The sequence below is a fragment of the Carex rostrata genome, chromosome 3, assembly GCF_964058835.1.
Source record: "Carex rostrata chromosome 3, lpCarRost1.2, whole genome shotgun sequence".
Lineage (NCBI taxonomy): Eukaryota > Viridiplantae > Streptophyta > Magnoliopsida > Poales > Cyperaceae > Carex > Carex rostrata.
The window spans coordinates 3,289,936-3,306,643 of NC_135920.1; the positions used below are offsets into that span (position 1 = coordinate 3,289,936).

At 32.5% G+C, this 16,708-nt stretch overlaps 1 protein-coding gene across 2 annotated transcripts; it reads left to right on the plus strand.

The window, feature by feature from the left end:
- Positions 1-8,419: 8,419 nt before the first annotated feature.
- LOC144550980 (Cysteine proteinases superfamily protein) lies at positions 8,420-12,589 on the plus strand. 2 transcript variants are annotated; one of them, XM_078298743.1, is made up of 10 exons: positions 8,420-8,743; positions 9,695-9,880; positions 9,988-10,061; positions 10,148-10,202; positions 10,286-10,360; positions 10,440-10,513; positions 10,607-10,655; positions 11,482-11,566; positions 12,045-12,101; positions 12,190-12,589. In XM_078298743.1, exons 2-10 carry the CDS (start codon positions 9,716-9,718, stop codon positions 12,234-12,236), a joined length of 681 nt encoding a protein of 226 aa, XP_078154869.1. In that variant the 5' UTR covers positions 8,420-8,743; positions 9,695-9,715; the 3' UTR covers positions 12,237-12,589. The 2 variants fall into 2 exon arrangements, with proteins under 2 accessions (XP_078154869.1, XP_078154870.1); XM_078298744.1 differs by lacking the exon at positions 8,420-8,743 and having other exon boundaries at positions 8,920-9,880.
- Positions 12,590-16,708: the final 4,119 nt, after the last annotated feature.

The window sequence follows — 16,708 nt, forward strand, 5'->3', positions numbered from 1 at the left end:
TTTTTTTTCCTCAGATCTTATAAAAATAAAAGGATGAATAGTTGAATCTTGAAAATAGAAACATAGATCCATAACATAGTTCAATTTGTGATATGCATAATTGCATATTATTATGTCTCACTCCAATGTAAATCATATATAAATTTACAGAATTCACATCTCAACAAGACAATTGGCATATGATTCATACAACCATATTTAATATTTTTTTTTATAATGTACCATTGAACGAGTCAGAGACAAAATTATTGTCAGCAAACCCTTTATTTACTCTAATTAAATAATGCGCTTATTGCCTTTGTTTTCGTGCCGAAATAATAGTCTTTCCATAATAAAAGGTGCATGGTAACAACTGGTGCAGGTTTTAGGTAATAACAATAAATTAGCTAGTTGCTTATATGGATAAGCTAAGATTAATTTTTTAATTGGAATATATACATGTTTGGGAATTGTTTAGTATAGTAAGCTTGCTAAGCACACGTCACATGCAGGCCTATGATTTTGTTGTTCTTTCTTCTCAAAATAAAAGACCAGATGTGATGTCTGTTTTTTTTTTTTTTTTTTTGTTGTTGTTGTTGTTGTTGTTTTGTGAATCAACAATGTGAGGTCTGTTATTATGTCATCTTTTGCTAGACATTGTACGATAGATATGAATTTTTTTTAGAAATTAAGAAATTAATTTGTAAGAAAATAAATTGATGATTTTTTTTTTTAAATCAGTAAGGAACCAATGGTTCAGTCACTCAATCTAGGCCAATTTAATAGTTCGGTTCACCCTTGGCCTTTGTCATATGTTTACATGACTAATTAATGACAAAAAACCTGAAAGGGGGTGACTGAATCATTGATTTGTGGTCTATGAGATGGTTGGACCGAATTCATGGTTCGGTACATAGTGAGGACATAATCTGTGTAACCGGTCATACAGAGATGTGAACAATGATGGATCGAATTACAAACACTAGTACAAAAAACTCTTTTATTAACTGTTAAAAAAACTCCTATACCAACTGTTATTGGGGCATCAGTGATGGCTCCGGCAGTATAGGTATAGAATCGCCTCAATAATTCACTCTCAATTTTTTGAGAAAAAAATATCAATATATTTTTTGACAATTTAATTTATTAATTTCTATAAAAATGCTAGTATAGAATGTTAGAATAATGCTGAAGTAATTAAAACATTTCAAAAATTTAAGCCCCAACAAATGGATTAGTTTCACACTCGGTATATATATAATATACATTTGTTTGCTGTCAAAGGATGTTTACGTAATTAACTTGTAATTGATGTCTCTCTTAAAATAGACATATTGCTGAAATATGAAACATGGCGTGTTTAACATCTTATTTTTGGGATCTTGTTCCCATTATTTTTTATAGATATGGACATAATGTAATGTGAATAAAATTGAGGTTTAGATTGAAATATCAGATGGGTAACAAAAAATATACAGTTGATGTGTTGACAATTTATTTTTATATATGAACCGTGTGGGGTTAAATAAATCATCACTAGGAAGTCAGATTGGCGTAATATATAAATCAGTTTTATCTCATTTACATAGTTATACCAATTGGTCAAATGATCACATGCGTAAATATCTCTCTCCCTCTCGCCTTTAGCCTCAACGTCAATGCAGCACTAAGCGAAGCAAAGCAAAGCAAAGCAAGCAATTATTATTATAGCTTTGTTTTTTTTTGGGATTGGGTTTTGTCCATAGGCTTTTGACAATGGACAAAGTTTTATCTAAAGTCCTGATTTGAATTGAGATTCTTACAGACATATTTGAAACTTAATAAATTTAAATAGCTCATTGAATCTAAATATTTATTCGAATTTTGATACAAATTAGACGGTTTAGATCAGACTTTGGATGAGACTTTGTCCAAAGCTGTTTGGACAAAAACCCCACCTTTTTTTTTTTTCCTTTCACTAAGAAATGCATGTCTTGATTGAAAATTTTCATCTTATACCTATACTTATTAAGGAGTAGAACTAAGTTGTTTCTAAATTCACCAAATTTCTTCGTGAACTCTAACTCTAAAATTTATCGAATTGGTTTCAAACGATGAGTCCAAACTGTTAAAATCCTTCTAGCTTATTAGTGATGAGTCTAAATATGAAAATTTTAAAGTTTCGAATTAAATTAGTATAAAGTCAAATGGTTAAAATTAGAAAATTTATAAATTAATTTTAATGCATTCATTTTTTGAACACCTTTTGACCACTTGACTCTATACAAAATTAATTTAAAATAATAAAAAAATTCACATGTAGATGCATCATTCATAAGTTAAAAGGATTTCAATGGTTTGAATTCGTCATTTGAAACCAATCCGATAGGTTTTAAAATTGAGTTCACAAAAAAACTAGATAAACTTAGAAACACCCTAGTTCTACTCCTTATTAAGTCATGTCTGATTGTTACTTAAATTTAAAAAAGTTTTAAGTTAATTTGCTTACTCTACTTTATTCTTTGTATTTTGCACCATATTTGATAACTTAAGTTATGGTTTAAATTAATCTGTTCGGAGAAATAAGATGTTGATAAATGATCTACCTATGACAAAGGGTTCTACATACGAGATATATGCAAAGTAAGTTAATCCATCTTGAGAGATGATGTAACAGATGATGTAACAGATTATAAATTAACTCATATTTTATTTTACTTTATTATTATTTTATTTCTTATTTGATAGCTGATGTATGAAGTAATTAATTACTTCACTAAAATCGCCAGTAGTTTTTAGCACAGAGAAAATAGTAAACAAATAAACGATAATTACATAAGAGCAAGTGTGCATCTAACTTTTAAGTATCTCTATCTGATATTTGTAAATCAAAATTATAAATATGTTTTTCATTTTTTAAAATAACAGGTGTGTCGAATTTTGATTGATTTTAAATATATTTAGTATTCCATCAAATAATTTATATATTTTTTTAAAATTGAATATTAATTATTTTGTGAGAAACGATGGAGCAATCAAATTCAAAATCGACTCAATTTAATAACACGCCCTATTTGTTTAATTGAGAACACGTGTATAATTTTAATTTTTAACTTAAAAATAGATGTACTATAAAATAATATTCTTCAAAATATCAAATAGATGTACTATAAAAATTAAAAAATATTATTCAATTAGAAACTTCAAATTCTAAATGCATTCTCAATTATTAGATAGTACCTATTTCAAAAACTTAGTTGTTAAATTTTTAAAAGTGTTTGATAAAAGACTAAATATTATTCTAAATCGGTCCAAATTTTCTAATCCAAATAATAATATTTTGTAGGTAAACATGAGATATTTAATTTTTAAACTTAATACCCTCGCCTCTCTACCACTTTCACATTGGAGAGTATGACATAACTGTTGGGTTCAATCTCATCTCATCTCATCCATCAAATGTAACAAAAGGTACCAAATTAGCGAGAGGTCTCGATTGTATTCACCATTAATTTCATGATTTTGATCGAAGGATCCTTGCTAGGGACAGCAAGGCCCCACATAGGATTACATGACAATATGAAAATTGGAATGTATGTTGGAAGTTTGTCATTTTCTATTATAGTCTACTTTAGACACTTACAAGTACCCAATTTTCTTTTTTTATGATAAATTAATCATGAAATCACTGTATCAAGTCATTAACACATTTGGAATTCACCACCACTACAAGTAAACTAAATTATGTCAGGATTGGAATTGGAACCTTCCATCAATTGATTTTTTTTTTTGGCAACTATCCATGCAAGAGCCAAATATGTATACAGAAAAAGCTGATGTTCCCTTTTTGTCACCTTGACGCCAGCTCTTTTTAATTTGCAAATCATCCTTAAAATAAGAAATTAGGGAGAATTTCTAGTGTTCCCATAAATATTTAATATTTTTATAACTTCTTTAATACATTTAACTTTTTATTTGGTTAATTTAAATATTGAATTGACAAATATACTTTTTTTTATTTTATTTTAGTCTTCATTTCTCCTAAATGGTATATGTACCATTCTAATAATCTCAAAACTGGTTTTTCTGATAAATTTTGTATTTGGTCCGATTCCAGAGAACTTGAGAAGGTGCTTGAGCTTGAGATGGAAGCATTGGTTTCTCTGCGTGATTTTCCAAAGCAAGAAATATCCAAAAATTAATGATATAACCTACATCATATCATTAATTTTTCTTTGAAAAAATGCTCTTTTTATTTTAATTTTTATCAGTAAACGCCCTTAGGCTTTCCATTAAAACAGGCACTTGGTACAAAAGTCATTCACCTGTCTAGATTCACTCAAAGCAGCATATCCTAACCTGTCATAAAATAGGAAAAACATTTCTCTGCCTGCTAAAAAAAAAATCATTCATTCTACTACAGATGGAAAAAACAAAGGAAAAGTAAACCCCATTTCATCCCACTGTTGCCTTCTTCCTTTTTTTGCATAGCAGTATACATTTAAAATTTGGACTCCCTTTGAATTTCTTCAAGCATTCAAACACTTCGGAAAACGCTGATCCAGTCACAATCTGAGGGAGGGCCGCCGTGACTTTGGTCTCGTGTCGTGTCGTGATAAGTTAATTTTTCACGTGCTATGTCGTGCTGTGACTAAAATGTCAAGAGGTAGTCACAGCACGTGAATGGTCATGCTACGTGAGTCACACCATACCTAAACATGCCGTGGACCAAACGTGACTCGCGTGGCCATTTAATCATATATAATTTAGATTAGTTTATTCAAAATTCACCATTTGGTCAAGATCTAACGGTCCTAATTACACGTTAATTGCGTGACTATGTGCCGTGCCGTAACTAAATCTTTTGCGTGCCGTGTCGTGCCAAATTTTCTAAAGATGGTTACGGCATGAGACACGCGAGTCACAACACATAACCGACACACGTGCTGCTGTAACTGTGCCATTCTGTGACGGAACCGGCTCTGCCATACTATTTTTCCGATTCTACTGAAGCCTGGTTTAGCAGCTGTTTTATAAGCTACCAGTTCACCCTTAGAATACGAGTCCGAATCTGCTGTAATCCCGAAGGGCCTGTTCGGCAAGCTATGGAATAGCAAGAGAATAGAGAAGAATAGAGGAATTGTGGAATTAGGAATTGGCCACTCTTCCGAGATATTTCACTATTTTATTATCATGTTCGGCAAGTATATCAATTGGAATTGTGAAAATACAAAGTCATTAAATATGAACCTAGTAGAGAAATGACTCATATAGCCTTGTTGATTTTTTGTATATATTTTTCATGCAACATGCCACTGAAAATAGAAAATTTTGCTTGTATCTAGTTGAAATGATTAAATCTTAAAGCAAACATCAATATAAATATATTAAAACACAATATTTCGTTTCTTTTAAATTTTTTATTAGCTAACGGGACAAGAAAAAAAAAGATAAAATTAGAGAAATATATAAGCATGAATTGGGGATGTGATAACATAGAATGGATGTGTCCATTGTTGCATCAAATGGACAGTCGCACCTTTCTTCTCCAACAGCCTCAACGCTCTAAATGAGTGCATATTCTTCTTGTCTAAGCTTAATTTCATTTCTCCCCTACAGCTAGAGTTAATTTGTAAGTTATAACTCGTAATTAAATTGCTGTTTAGAGTTCTATACAAGCATCGCATTGTACACATATTAGAGAAGAACGAAATATTAATATAAACATATTTATTCGAATCATTTTCTTCTAAAACCTTTCAATATGTCATACTTGTCAATATTACCATGCTGTGCTGGAATTGGAACCATTTTCGCGAGAGCAATTTGAATGATCATCCTAGAACATAAATTGATAACCTTCCTATCGTTAACCTCTAGTCTAATACACAAAGATAAAAGGGAAAGAAATACGAATGAAGAACCATGGCAAGAGGGATCTCATTTAAAAGAGAAATTTGTGTCTAGCCATTTCGTACTCTTAGTTTCGCAAATCTCTCAGTGGATCGTCGGAAATAATGGCCGGAGTAAATAATGAGAAAAGCTTTTTCCTTCTCTGGAAGCGTGTCGGTAGAAGAGAATGAACGAATATTAAATGAAGATAAAATTGCCACGTAAGCAAAAGAAGGGGTAAAAATGATTGTTGGCGTTCCTTTTCCAAGTCTAATTTCTAATTCCACCTTCCTGTTGGAATTGAGAAAAGCGGAAGAGGCTGTCTAATTCCTCTATTCTACTCCTTTAATTCCCGCTCAATTTATGTCTGTTCGGCTGGAATAGAACGTCAATTCCGTCTAATTCCTCTATTCCATCCCAGCCGAACAGGCCCGAAAGGAATTACAGGGCTCTGAAATTCCAATATCAACCGTTCAAATATTTTCTGCATAGATCTCAAAAAAATAAGTTTTCATGCACAAATCTCGAGAAAGACCAACAGTTCAGATTGGGATTACAGAGTCTTGTAATTCCCCAAGAATTACAGCAGATTTATTTTCCTAGAATACACACTATGAAGCCACCATTCCAACCTTCCAGCCATGAGCCATCCATGTCTATTACTAATAAGTATGACGGGTGATAGGGCCATTTTACTAAAAGCCCAATAAAATCATTATGAGCTGAGTATTAAGTTTAAGTAACAAGCCCAAATAGCAGACCCGCTTGAGTCGTCCGTACGGAACACTAAACCACCTTGCCGGCCCACGATACAAGCTTGTCAAGTCGTTCGTACGACACTCGAAACCGACTTACTGGCCTGTGGGGAAGCCCATACGGAACGACTATACGAGATTATAACCGACCTATAGGTCTATAAATAACCCGAAGTTCACTGAGCGGAGAGACTGAGATTTCAGGAATAAACAATACATAGAGGATAGAGTTACGTACCCGTTGAATCTACACTCAATTCTTACTTGGACACGTAATAAATACACACCTAACCCGCACGGACTAACTTCTCTCGAGTTAGGACGTGCTTAGACACATTGCGATCTAATCTCTCCGAAGTTAGAACGTATCAACAAGCATAAAATGGTGAGCGTCTTAACTCTTAAGCATAATCTTAATAGTCAAAACTTTCAATATTATTGCTCTCAATTCCTCTTTTATCCGCTACCAAGCTGCAGAAGTGCCGTAGCATATTAAGCCTTGAATCGGACCAAATTGAGGTATACTTCGTCCATTTAGGTAATTTAGGCCCAGTCTGGTTCTGATAAGCCTAGACATCATTATAAACTTTGTGAAATCGATCGGACCAAATAAAAAAAGTTCAGAATAATCAGAACAAAAAAAATTGAGTAAAGGTTGGAGGTCAAGTTAGCAGACTATTTGATATATCCAAAAAGAATTTTTCTATCCGAGTTTCAAACCTGCAACCTTTCATACAAAGGATATTGTTTTTCTCACTAGACCGAAGGCTAATTCTTGCAAAATATACTTTGATGTTATTAGAATGACACGGGCTATTTGGAAGAAATGGAAGTTAAAATGAAAGTATATATTTGTCAATTTAATTTTAAAATTAACTAACTAAAATGTAAAATAAATAAAATGGAGATAAATGAAAAAAAAAAAGATTTAAGTTTTTATGGGAATATAGGACATTATGATATTTTCAAGAAGATAGTGGCTATTTTATTAATTTATATGGACATACTTGAAAATTTTTCTAAAATTTATATTGAGCCATGATAATCGTCATTCAGGGTTGGTTCATTTATTTGAGTTTCGAACTCATGACCTCCCACATGAAGATTTCATAACTTATTAAATCGTTCTTCATTATACATAGTATTTAACGTTTAGGGAAAAAAAATATTTAATTTTAAATTTGCCGCATTCAAATTCTTTTAAAAATTGTCTTATTTTAAAATTCATCTTTTAATAATAATCTTCTTTTTTTCTAAGTGAAGTATGAAAAAAAGTCTTAATGTGAAAAGTAGTCATAGTTTGAAAAACATTGGGCCAATTTTGGATCAACATCTGATCGAGGTTGAGTTAACTAACAGAATTCGTAAAACAAAAACAAATTTGATCTTAATTTGAATAACTTTTACATTCTAAATTATTTAGCTTTGGAATTGCTTTGTAAGACAAAGAGATCAAAAGAAAAAGAGATTGGAATATAGTGCCGATCGGAATTGCTTTGTATGCACACCTTATAGATCGGGACCGTCCGATTCAAACTCCTATATTCCAGTAGTCAGTACTCACCAACGGCCATATCAATTTAGTGCCGATTTGGAATATAGGAGTTTGTTTTACGATTCGTACCAGATTCAAACGGACAACTCAGATCTATTCTACACATCGTCTGGCGCTGGAGGCCTGGAGTTACGCCTTACGCGGTTTCTTCGCTTCCGTGTTCCGCCTTTAAGGATTTTTCCTTTTGAGTAAAGATCGAATTGTTCAAGCCCAACTGCCCAAGTCAAAGTCGCAATCCACGAGTATATGGATTGGGCCGCGTGCTCCAGGTGCAACCGAAATATGTCAAGTATACATGGCGTCCGAAACGCTTCATTTACTCTACGATGTTTCCTTCCCGTGTTCTTCAGTCTTCACAGAGTTATTTTCTTCTCTTAGGATCGTTCATAAACTGTGTAGCGGGTCTGAGTATCAGATAAGTCCCAAGGCCTCCGACTCGATACATATAATATCGCATAGTAATCGGTGCATCTATATTTTACTAGCCTTCTTCCCCAATCGGACCTGAGTTTTCCTTTGAGCTATATTCCTATCTCTGTTCGCGCTTCGTTCTTCCTTCGTGCAAGAGCTCTTGATTTATAAGGTGTGCATTGCTCCGTCTCCCTTTCTCTACGATTTATCTTTATGTTGTGAATCGAAATTACTGTCGGATTAGTTGATCCCAAATTCTTTGAGCTGAAATCCTTTTGATCTGAGGGTGATCTCATTTCTAGTTTTTCAAACGCGAGATCCAACGGTAGAATACTTTGGGTCCGCTAGCTCAGGATTGGGTCGTCTTTCCTTTCGAATATGATAATGCTGTATATTTATTTTACACGATTTTCATGAACTGCAAATTAGACTATTGGTTCAATTGTGTGGCTTAAGCATTTCACAGAAGACTCGTACTCGATTCATTACACTTTCTCAATATTATACTCATGAATAAGCTTAGTTTTACCAGTCATGTTAGTTATTTGAATAAGTATGTTACATGTATGAAAACAAAAATTTGTCCTGGTAAACTTTGCTAGTATTTATCCTCAATCTCATGTCCTTGTGTTCATACGGCATAAGTGTACAATTTGTATATTTAAGGAACTCTTTATACTGGTATAATTGTGATCCGTGAACTGCAGAGGTAATCAGCATAAAAATTTGATTGCTAACCTTTGCAATGCAAGTCCATTCAAAGTGTTAGACAATTAACAACGGTAATTGAGATAAGTTGATCTAAATTAAAGCCAATTGATCCTTCCTTGCCAAGATTATTGGTTCGGTGGAAGCCAAAGTTTTCCAAATTACTCAGTTTTATAATCGTGGCTATTTCACATAATTCAGAGCGTGAGTCTCATTTAAAGCTTAATCTGGTGATTGTTTTGTGGAATAATATTGATCCAAATAATGATTGATTAGCTACTTTGTTTATCTAGGCTAGCATTACTAAACAATGGTCTTTTATTATATTAGATATTTTTTAAGATGCTAGTTATGAGATTATGCTGGGCAACTTACCCTGCACCTATGCTTCTGTACTTTATCTCATGAATATCAGAATTAGTGGGAAAATTCAGCAATGAATAGATATAACAATGAAGGGGCTTCGTCAAGCTCAACTTCACAGAGCAGCCAGCAAACAGAAACTGATGATGACAGAATGATAGCAATTGTTCTTTCAGAGGAGTATGCCGGTTTGGATAACGCAGTTGCCAAACGCCTATCTAGTCTCTCTTCAATTCCTGTAACTAACCCTAACCCTTATCCCTCCCCGTCTTTCTCTCGCTCAATTCATTATTGTTCTAGATTTACATGTTATGTCGCTGATGTTGGCGGTTATGGCTTTTGCAGCATGTGCCTCGCATAAATACTTGCATTCCCAATTATAACGATGCTAGTTTCGACCATGAGCGCCTTTTCCAGAGGTACCAGTCTAAATCCTTTTCCAATTTGGACGTGTGTGTGTTTTCACAATCTCAAAACAATGAAAGGCTAAAGGAGTTTCTGTCAGGTTAAATACATATGGTCTACAAGAAAAAAAAGTCTCTGGAGATGGGAATTGCCAGGTGATTACTTTTGTTTCTTTCTGCATTTTTTCTTCTATCTCTCACTTTTCTCAGTATTTACTTATTATCTCTATTGGTGACAGTTCCGTGCATTGTCAGACCAGTTGTTCAGGTCGCCAGAATATCATAAAAATGTGCGCAAGGATGTTGTGCGTCAGGTAATAGTACTACCCTTTTTGTTTTTGACACACTTGAATAACACTTGACTATTGAACTAGTATTTGTCATCTACTGCAGCTTAAAGAATTTCGTTCATTGTATGAAGGATATGTACCAATGAAGTACAAGAAATACTGCAAGAAAATGGCCAAGTATGCTATTTCTTCCTCATTATTTTTATTTTTTTTTTAGTAACGACGGAAAGGTAATCTTTCCTAGGAGCTAAATTGTTGCATACTGCACAGATCTGGCGAATGGGGAGATCATGTAACACTACAAGCAGCAGCTGACAAGGTAAAATAGTCAGCAACAAAATTGTATTTATTTATTTGTTATTACATTACTTCTGGGGGTCCGGTTAATTTTTTTTGGGTTTGGTGGTGGTGGGGAGGGGGGGGGGGGGGGGGGAATGGTTCACTTTATGGTTTGAGATTAACTCCCAGCCGCTTCGGGATTTGGGCTAGAGCAGGGGGCAGTATTATTGGGCTTTGAGATTCGTGCCAAGTTAAAAAGAACGGTCCAGATCCAGTAATTGTAAAAGATTCCCTATTACTGTACCGGGGAGGATCTGAATTGGGGGGGGGGGGGGATTGACCCTCTTGAGATTTCTTTCGAAATGGATCAAAATATGCATACCATTTTGATAGATATTTGAAAGAGGGTCTACAATCTTTGCAAAAAAAAAGGAGTAATCAGCTGTGATAGGTGGGAAAAAAAAAATTGTACTATTTTTTATTAATAGTCACTTGGTCTCGGGCATCTGCTATTATGCCCTCAATGGCCAATAAACATGAATGGAAATCTGTTTCCTTTATCCGTCAAAGTAGGGGTTATCTTTATTTACAGTTAATTCAATAATACAGTTTCTTGAAAATAAAGCCTCACGCCTTTGTTGTGCTTGATTTTAAGATATATCAACAGTTAATATGTGATGATTGTACTTTATTTTCTTTCTTTTTCGTCATCTCTATTAACTTTGCTTTCTGCTATTTGAGTTTTATATCAGAATTGTTGGAAGTTATGCTTACTCCATATTAAGTTCCTGTGTGCTATTTATCTTTTCAATTAAATTCCGTGATCTGAGAAGTCCTAAGAAATAGTTTAAATTTTATTTGAGCAGTTTGTGGCAAAAGTATGTCTTCTGACGTCATTTAGAGATACTTGTTTTGTTGAAATAATTCCACAATCCGAAGCCCCTCAAAGAGGTAACTATTATAATTGTGTTGGTTCAACCCCAAATTGATTTGATTATTTCTTGAAAGAATTCATTACATCATGGATTAAGGCCATGGCTACTTGTCTGTTGTCTCCTTAGCAGACCGGTTCATACCAGTACCATATTCTACCATTTATTTACCATATATGGTTTTGGATTTAATCAGCCTTCTAGGCTTTTTTATTTCTTTGTACTTTAATGTTGTGGGCTGGAGTTAATGTTCACAGACTTGTCAAGGCCCAAATATAACAGGAATAAACCAAGATCGGTAACACTTGATCCAAACAAAAAGCTGTTTAGTGCAGGTCTTGACCAGTAGGTACCAAAACTTTAATCACATACGGTTGCAAGTAGTAACATCTCTTTATTCGTGCTAGATGATATTATTAAGGTGCTTGTTTACTTTTTATTTTGGTAGCTTTGGTTATCATCTTTATCTACATATATCTTTCACTATCTTTTTCCAGAGCTATGGCTAAGCTTTTGGTCAGAAGTTCACTACAATTCACTATATGATGCCCAAGGTACATATTACAGATTTGCCCCTTGGTCATTTAATTATATTGTTTGTTTTATGTCTTCACTAAATTCATTACTTTTGTGATTTTAAAGAACTTGCGGCGAGATCCAAGCCAAGAAAGAAGCATTGGCTCTTTTAGGCTGCCTTTCACTATTGGGCAATTTCATGATTGTATTTGCTTTGCTCTCTTGCGATTGCGATTGCTTAGACACATACCTAAATATATTTTACCGGTATGCATAAATATGGTGATATATTGCTTCTTTTTTTTATATATTGATTCCTTACCTCAGCTCTTTGAGCTTCTTATGCTGATGAGAGTGTGTAGTTTGTATATATGTACACTGTGTTGAGTTATCTCTGTTTTGTACTGATTCTTCTGACGTATAAATGTATATGTGAAATCATTATTCAGTAATATGCAAGAGCTGTGGAACTGACAAAGAAGATAATAAAACAAGGAAATTCATAATTCAGGAACAAATTGTTCCATTTTTTTTTTTTTTTGTGAATCCTTCAAATTATTATGTTTATTCAAAGATGTATATCCGTATATTGCTTCCAACAAACACTACTGCTAAACCAGGAAAAAAAACAAAGAACATGTTGTCTTCTTCCACTTTATTTTTTCATGGGGTTGAGATTCTGTAACAAGCATGACAAAGAGATAAAAGAATGCGGTCGGAAGAAATAATGCAAAGGAACAAATTCTGTTGCATAGGCCACGCTTTGTTCGGTTTTTTTGCTTCTTTAGCAAAAGCAGAGGCGTAACATCTACTTGAAAGAAAGCCTCTTTCTTTCTGTTTATCAAAGAATCACACTTCCACTTGCTCTCTTCAAAAGTCAAGATCCGAAGAAAAACCACTCATTCATTCTATAGGGCCGGTTTGGCTCATAATTTCTTTCTTTTGGAAAAAATTCTTTCCGACAAAATATTTTATTCCAAGATAAATCGATTGTGCATCCACTTTTATTGGCATCCATTTGAAATTTTAAGGAATATTTTTCAAAGTAGAAAAAAAAAAGAATTATAGATGTATTTTCTTCATTTTATCATAATTTTAATAAATCAAAACAGACCTATAATAAGATCGATGTTGAAATTAAGAAATATTGGCTCATAATTTTAATAAATCTGTTTCAATATCATACTAAACTAAAAGATCAAAACAGACCTATAATAAGATCAATGTTGAAATTTCTGACAATGATAATGCACTGAAATTAATGTTACTAGGAAGGTACAGGGCTCTTTCAATATGCTTCTCAATTATTTACATCATTCTGTTGAGGCATTCAATTGCTCTTTTGTCCCCTTTGTCAGTAAATTTAATGTAGATTGGGAATCTTTTCCTTTCTATTTACTGTTAAATGCAACCACTCAACTTCTTAAAAAATTATTCATATCTTTTGAAAAAAAATTTAACTCATGCTGGCATGTATAGATATGGTAAAATAAGAGAAGTTTTTTGAGTGGGATGTGGCTAGGCAACCACCACTTATATATTTCATTCATCTCTTTGTACAAATCCCTGGATTCTGAAATGGCATACAAATTAAACAATAATATCTTTTACCAGAAAAAACCATTCAAAGACTTATCCATTGTTGATTTGTTGATTCAAGTGGATAAAAGATGTAATTAAAAACTATATTTTGACAGAACCCCCAGTGGTCTAAAATAGCCGAAAATGAAATGAAAGACGAAAGATTAAAACATTGAGAAAGAGAGAGAAAGCAAATCAGATTGACAGGAATTGATGTATAGAATTATAAATCTCAAAAAAAGTCAAATTTGGATTCCATGGTGCCTTCTTTTTTGAATGCTCCGTGCCAACTAATATACATTATAGTGGTTGATGGAATGGCCAATTGGTGTTATCTTTGTTACATGAACTGTTTTCTGGTACAATATACATGATTTGCTACCTCTAATTGTTATCTTTGTTTTCTTTTCTTATATATTTGTTCTTTTTTGCTTCTTTAACGGTACAAGTTGAACTACAATTGATATTGAAGCAAGAGAAGTTAATAGTAACAACTGTCTTTAAAAACTAAACCTCAAATTCACAGAACACAAAATTCAAACATGCCTTATTTCTTCTTGATTTGACAATTTATCTTCAAATGTTATCACAAACCAAATCAATAAGAACTTATACAACTTTTCTTCAGCCTTCTGTAAATGTTTGAATCAGATAAATTTTGAGTTTATTTCTGACCACAATAAATCCTCTGTTCATTTATACAGGTAATGGATTAATGCATAGAATCAGAGGTCAATTTTTAATTAGCAAAGATTATCGTGCCGACAGTTTATAATGTTTTCTGAATGAAAACAAAAATGGAAGTTAATATATGGACCCATGTTGTTGGTAACTATTACTTCATAGCTTCAGTATTGTTGTCAGTGATATTTTAAACAAACTTCCAATCAATAATTTAATGTACAAATTATTTATGATAACTACTTCTGAACACATTCTTTATATATCACATAACCAGACAGTGCAATAAGTGCTGTCTTCACTGTTTTGTTTTTTTTTTAAAAAAAAAACAGTTGAGTATAGTGAAATAATATTCCTAGGGGTGAAAAAGGTATGGATAATATCTGATATCCGAATATTCGTGTGGATAAGGATACTGATATGGTTTTACGTTTCAATTATCCGTATCAGAATAGTAGATATATACCATATATTTTAATATATATTATGAAAAATTTATGTTATTCACTATTATAATTAGATAAATATTATGAACTTTAATATTTTTTATATTATTTTAATAAATACATCCGGATCCGTATCTGCATCCGTTTGATATGTCTGATATCTGTTCCGTGTTCGGAAAATGAGAAAAAGAGATGTGGATATGGTTTTACCACTATCTGCTCTGTTTTCACCCCTGAATATTCCAGATGGTTAACTATTAAATTTATACGAAATGGGAAAATGATTTTATTTTACCTTTTCATTTATTTTCCTCAAGCTAAACACCTGAATTTAAGATTATCTTTACTCAAATATTAATGTATTTATATTAGTATTTTTAAAAACAAACAGGTCCTGATCTAGGAGATGGGTCATCTTTCAGTAATAATAGAAAATAAAAAATATATGATATCTCTCGATCGGTTTCACAGGTGGGCCCACCTTATGACATCTTCTCGCATGAGCATAGAAATTAGAAAATAGTGTTCATCTTACTTTGGAAAGAACATGCTTCGGGCCCACTTCATTCAATTGTGGGCCCACTTTTACTGTATCACGATCATTACTTAGCTAAACTAAATTTGAAATTTCTTCATGAAAATGATAAGCCTGTTATTATATAGACTAGTTTTCTTATTTCGTTGTTTTCTAGTGTAAAGCAATACCGTCAATAGTACTAAGCATCATGAAAAGAACTTTGAAGAAATATTGAAGCAGCCATGCTTCAAAAACTAGGCTTTCTTCTTCAGAGAAAAAAAGAAAGAAAAAGAGGTAGAATGTTAAATATATGAAGTTATCAAGGGGTAAAGATATGACAGAGCTAACTTGGATTCATTGCAGCACATCGGTCGTATAATTTTTCATTTTATTCTATTAGTCATGCGCTTTACGAAGGTATCCCAGCTTTGTCAATATCTTTACCCGTTCTGAAGTGAACAACACAGAGTATGACCACAGAAAATCCTTTAGTATCAGTGGTGCTTAATGGACCCAATCATTTGCAGGAGATCATGTGTTTGTTTTAAGTGCGGTACCAGTACAATAGTTGAATAGATTTTTCTGGGCCCACGAGCAAGTGGGCCCATATGGAACCAGTACACAATTTTTTATTTCCGTGTGTGAGTGAATCATTTGCCCGGAAATTTTTATTTATAACATAATAAAAAAAAAAATCACACATTGGTTCTGCGGACTCAAACACTGAGGTCTGCACAAACAATATGCAGCACCAATTTTTTTTTTTTTTACAAAACATATATTAATAATAAAAACAAAACTAATTGGTTTTTGTGTCAATTGAATCAATAGATGTATTGTAACAAATCACAATGTGCCATCGGTTTCTGTGACATATTTATTAACTAAATTTTGATTCTTCCAACTTTTATGTAAAAAAAAAAAATTGGAGCCGCAGACTGATGGTCTGAATAATTATGGAATTTTCTCAAATTCAGAGTGTTTTGATTTTTTTTTTATACTATAAATAAAAATTTCAGTAATTTTCCCTTATAAAACATTCAATAATTAAATATATACCAGAATATGGAATTTTCTAGGTAAAAACTATTTTCAATTTAGATACTAATTAGGATACTGTCAATTTACTATCATTGATCTTTGCGTAATTTACTTTATTACGTTTAACAAAAAATGGTATTAATAAGAAAATAAAAATTGTACAATATATAAGCAAAATGTTATTTCAAATGCGAATAATAATAATATTGTGTTCACCGGTATAAATATAACATTTTTTATATATAAAATTCAAATTTTGTCCGAATTTGCTTGGTATTCTTACCATATTATCTGTATTCATATTTGACAAAAAAATATTAAATATAATTCTAAGGGGAAATTTTATGTGTATCCTTTAAAATTCTACAAATGACGTATT

Bases quoted from the DNA above. Each gene is read 5' to 3' on its own strand.
- LOC144550980 (XM_078298743.1), top strand. From the start codon at position 9,716: ATGAATAGATATAACAATGAAGGGGCTTCGTCAAGCTCAACTTCACAG. The intron at 10,656-11,481 runs GTAAAATAGTCA...TTATTTGAGCAG, and splicing joins TACAAGCAGCAGCTGACAAG to TTTGTGGCAAAAGTATGTCT. The intron at 12,102-12,189 runs GTACATATTACA...GTGATTTTAAAG, and splicing joins TTCACTATATGATGCCCAAG to AACTTGCGGCGAGATCCAAG.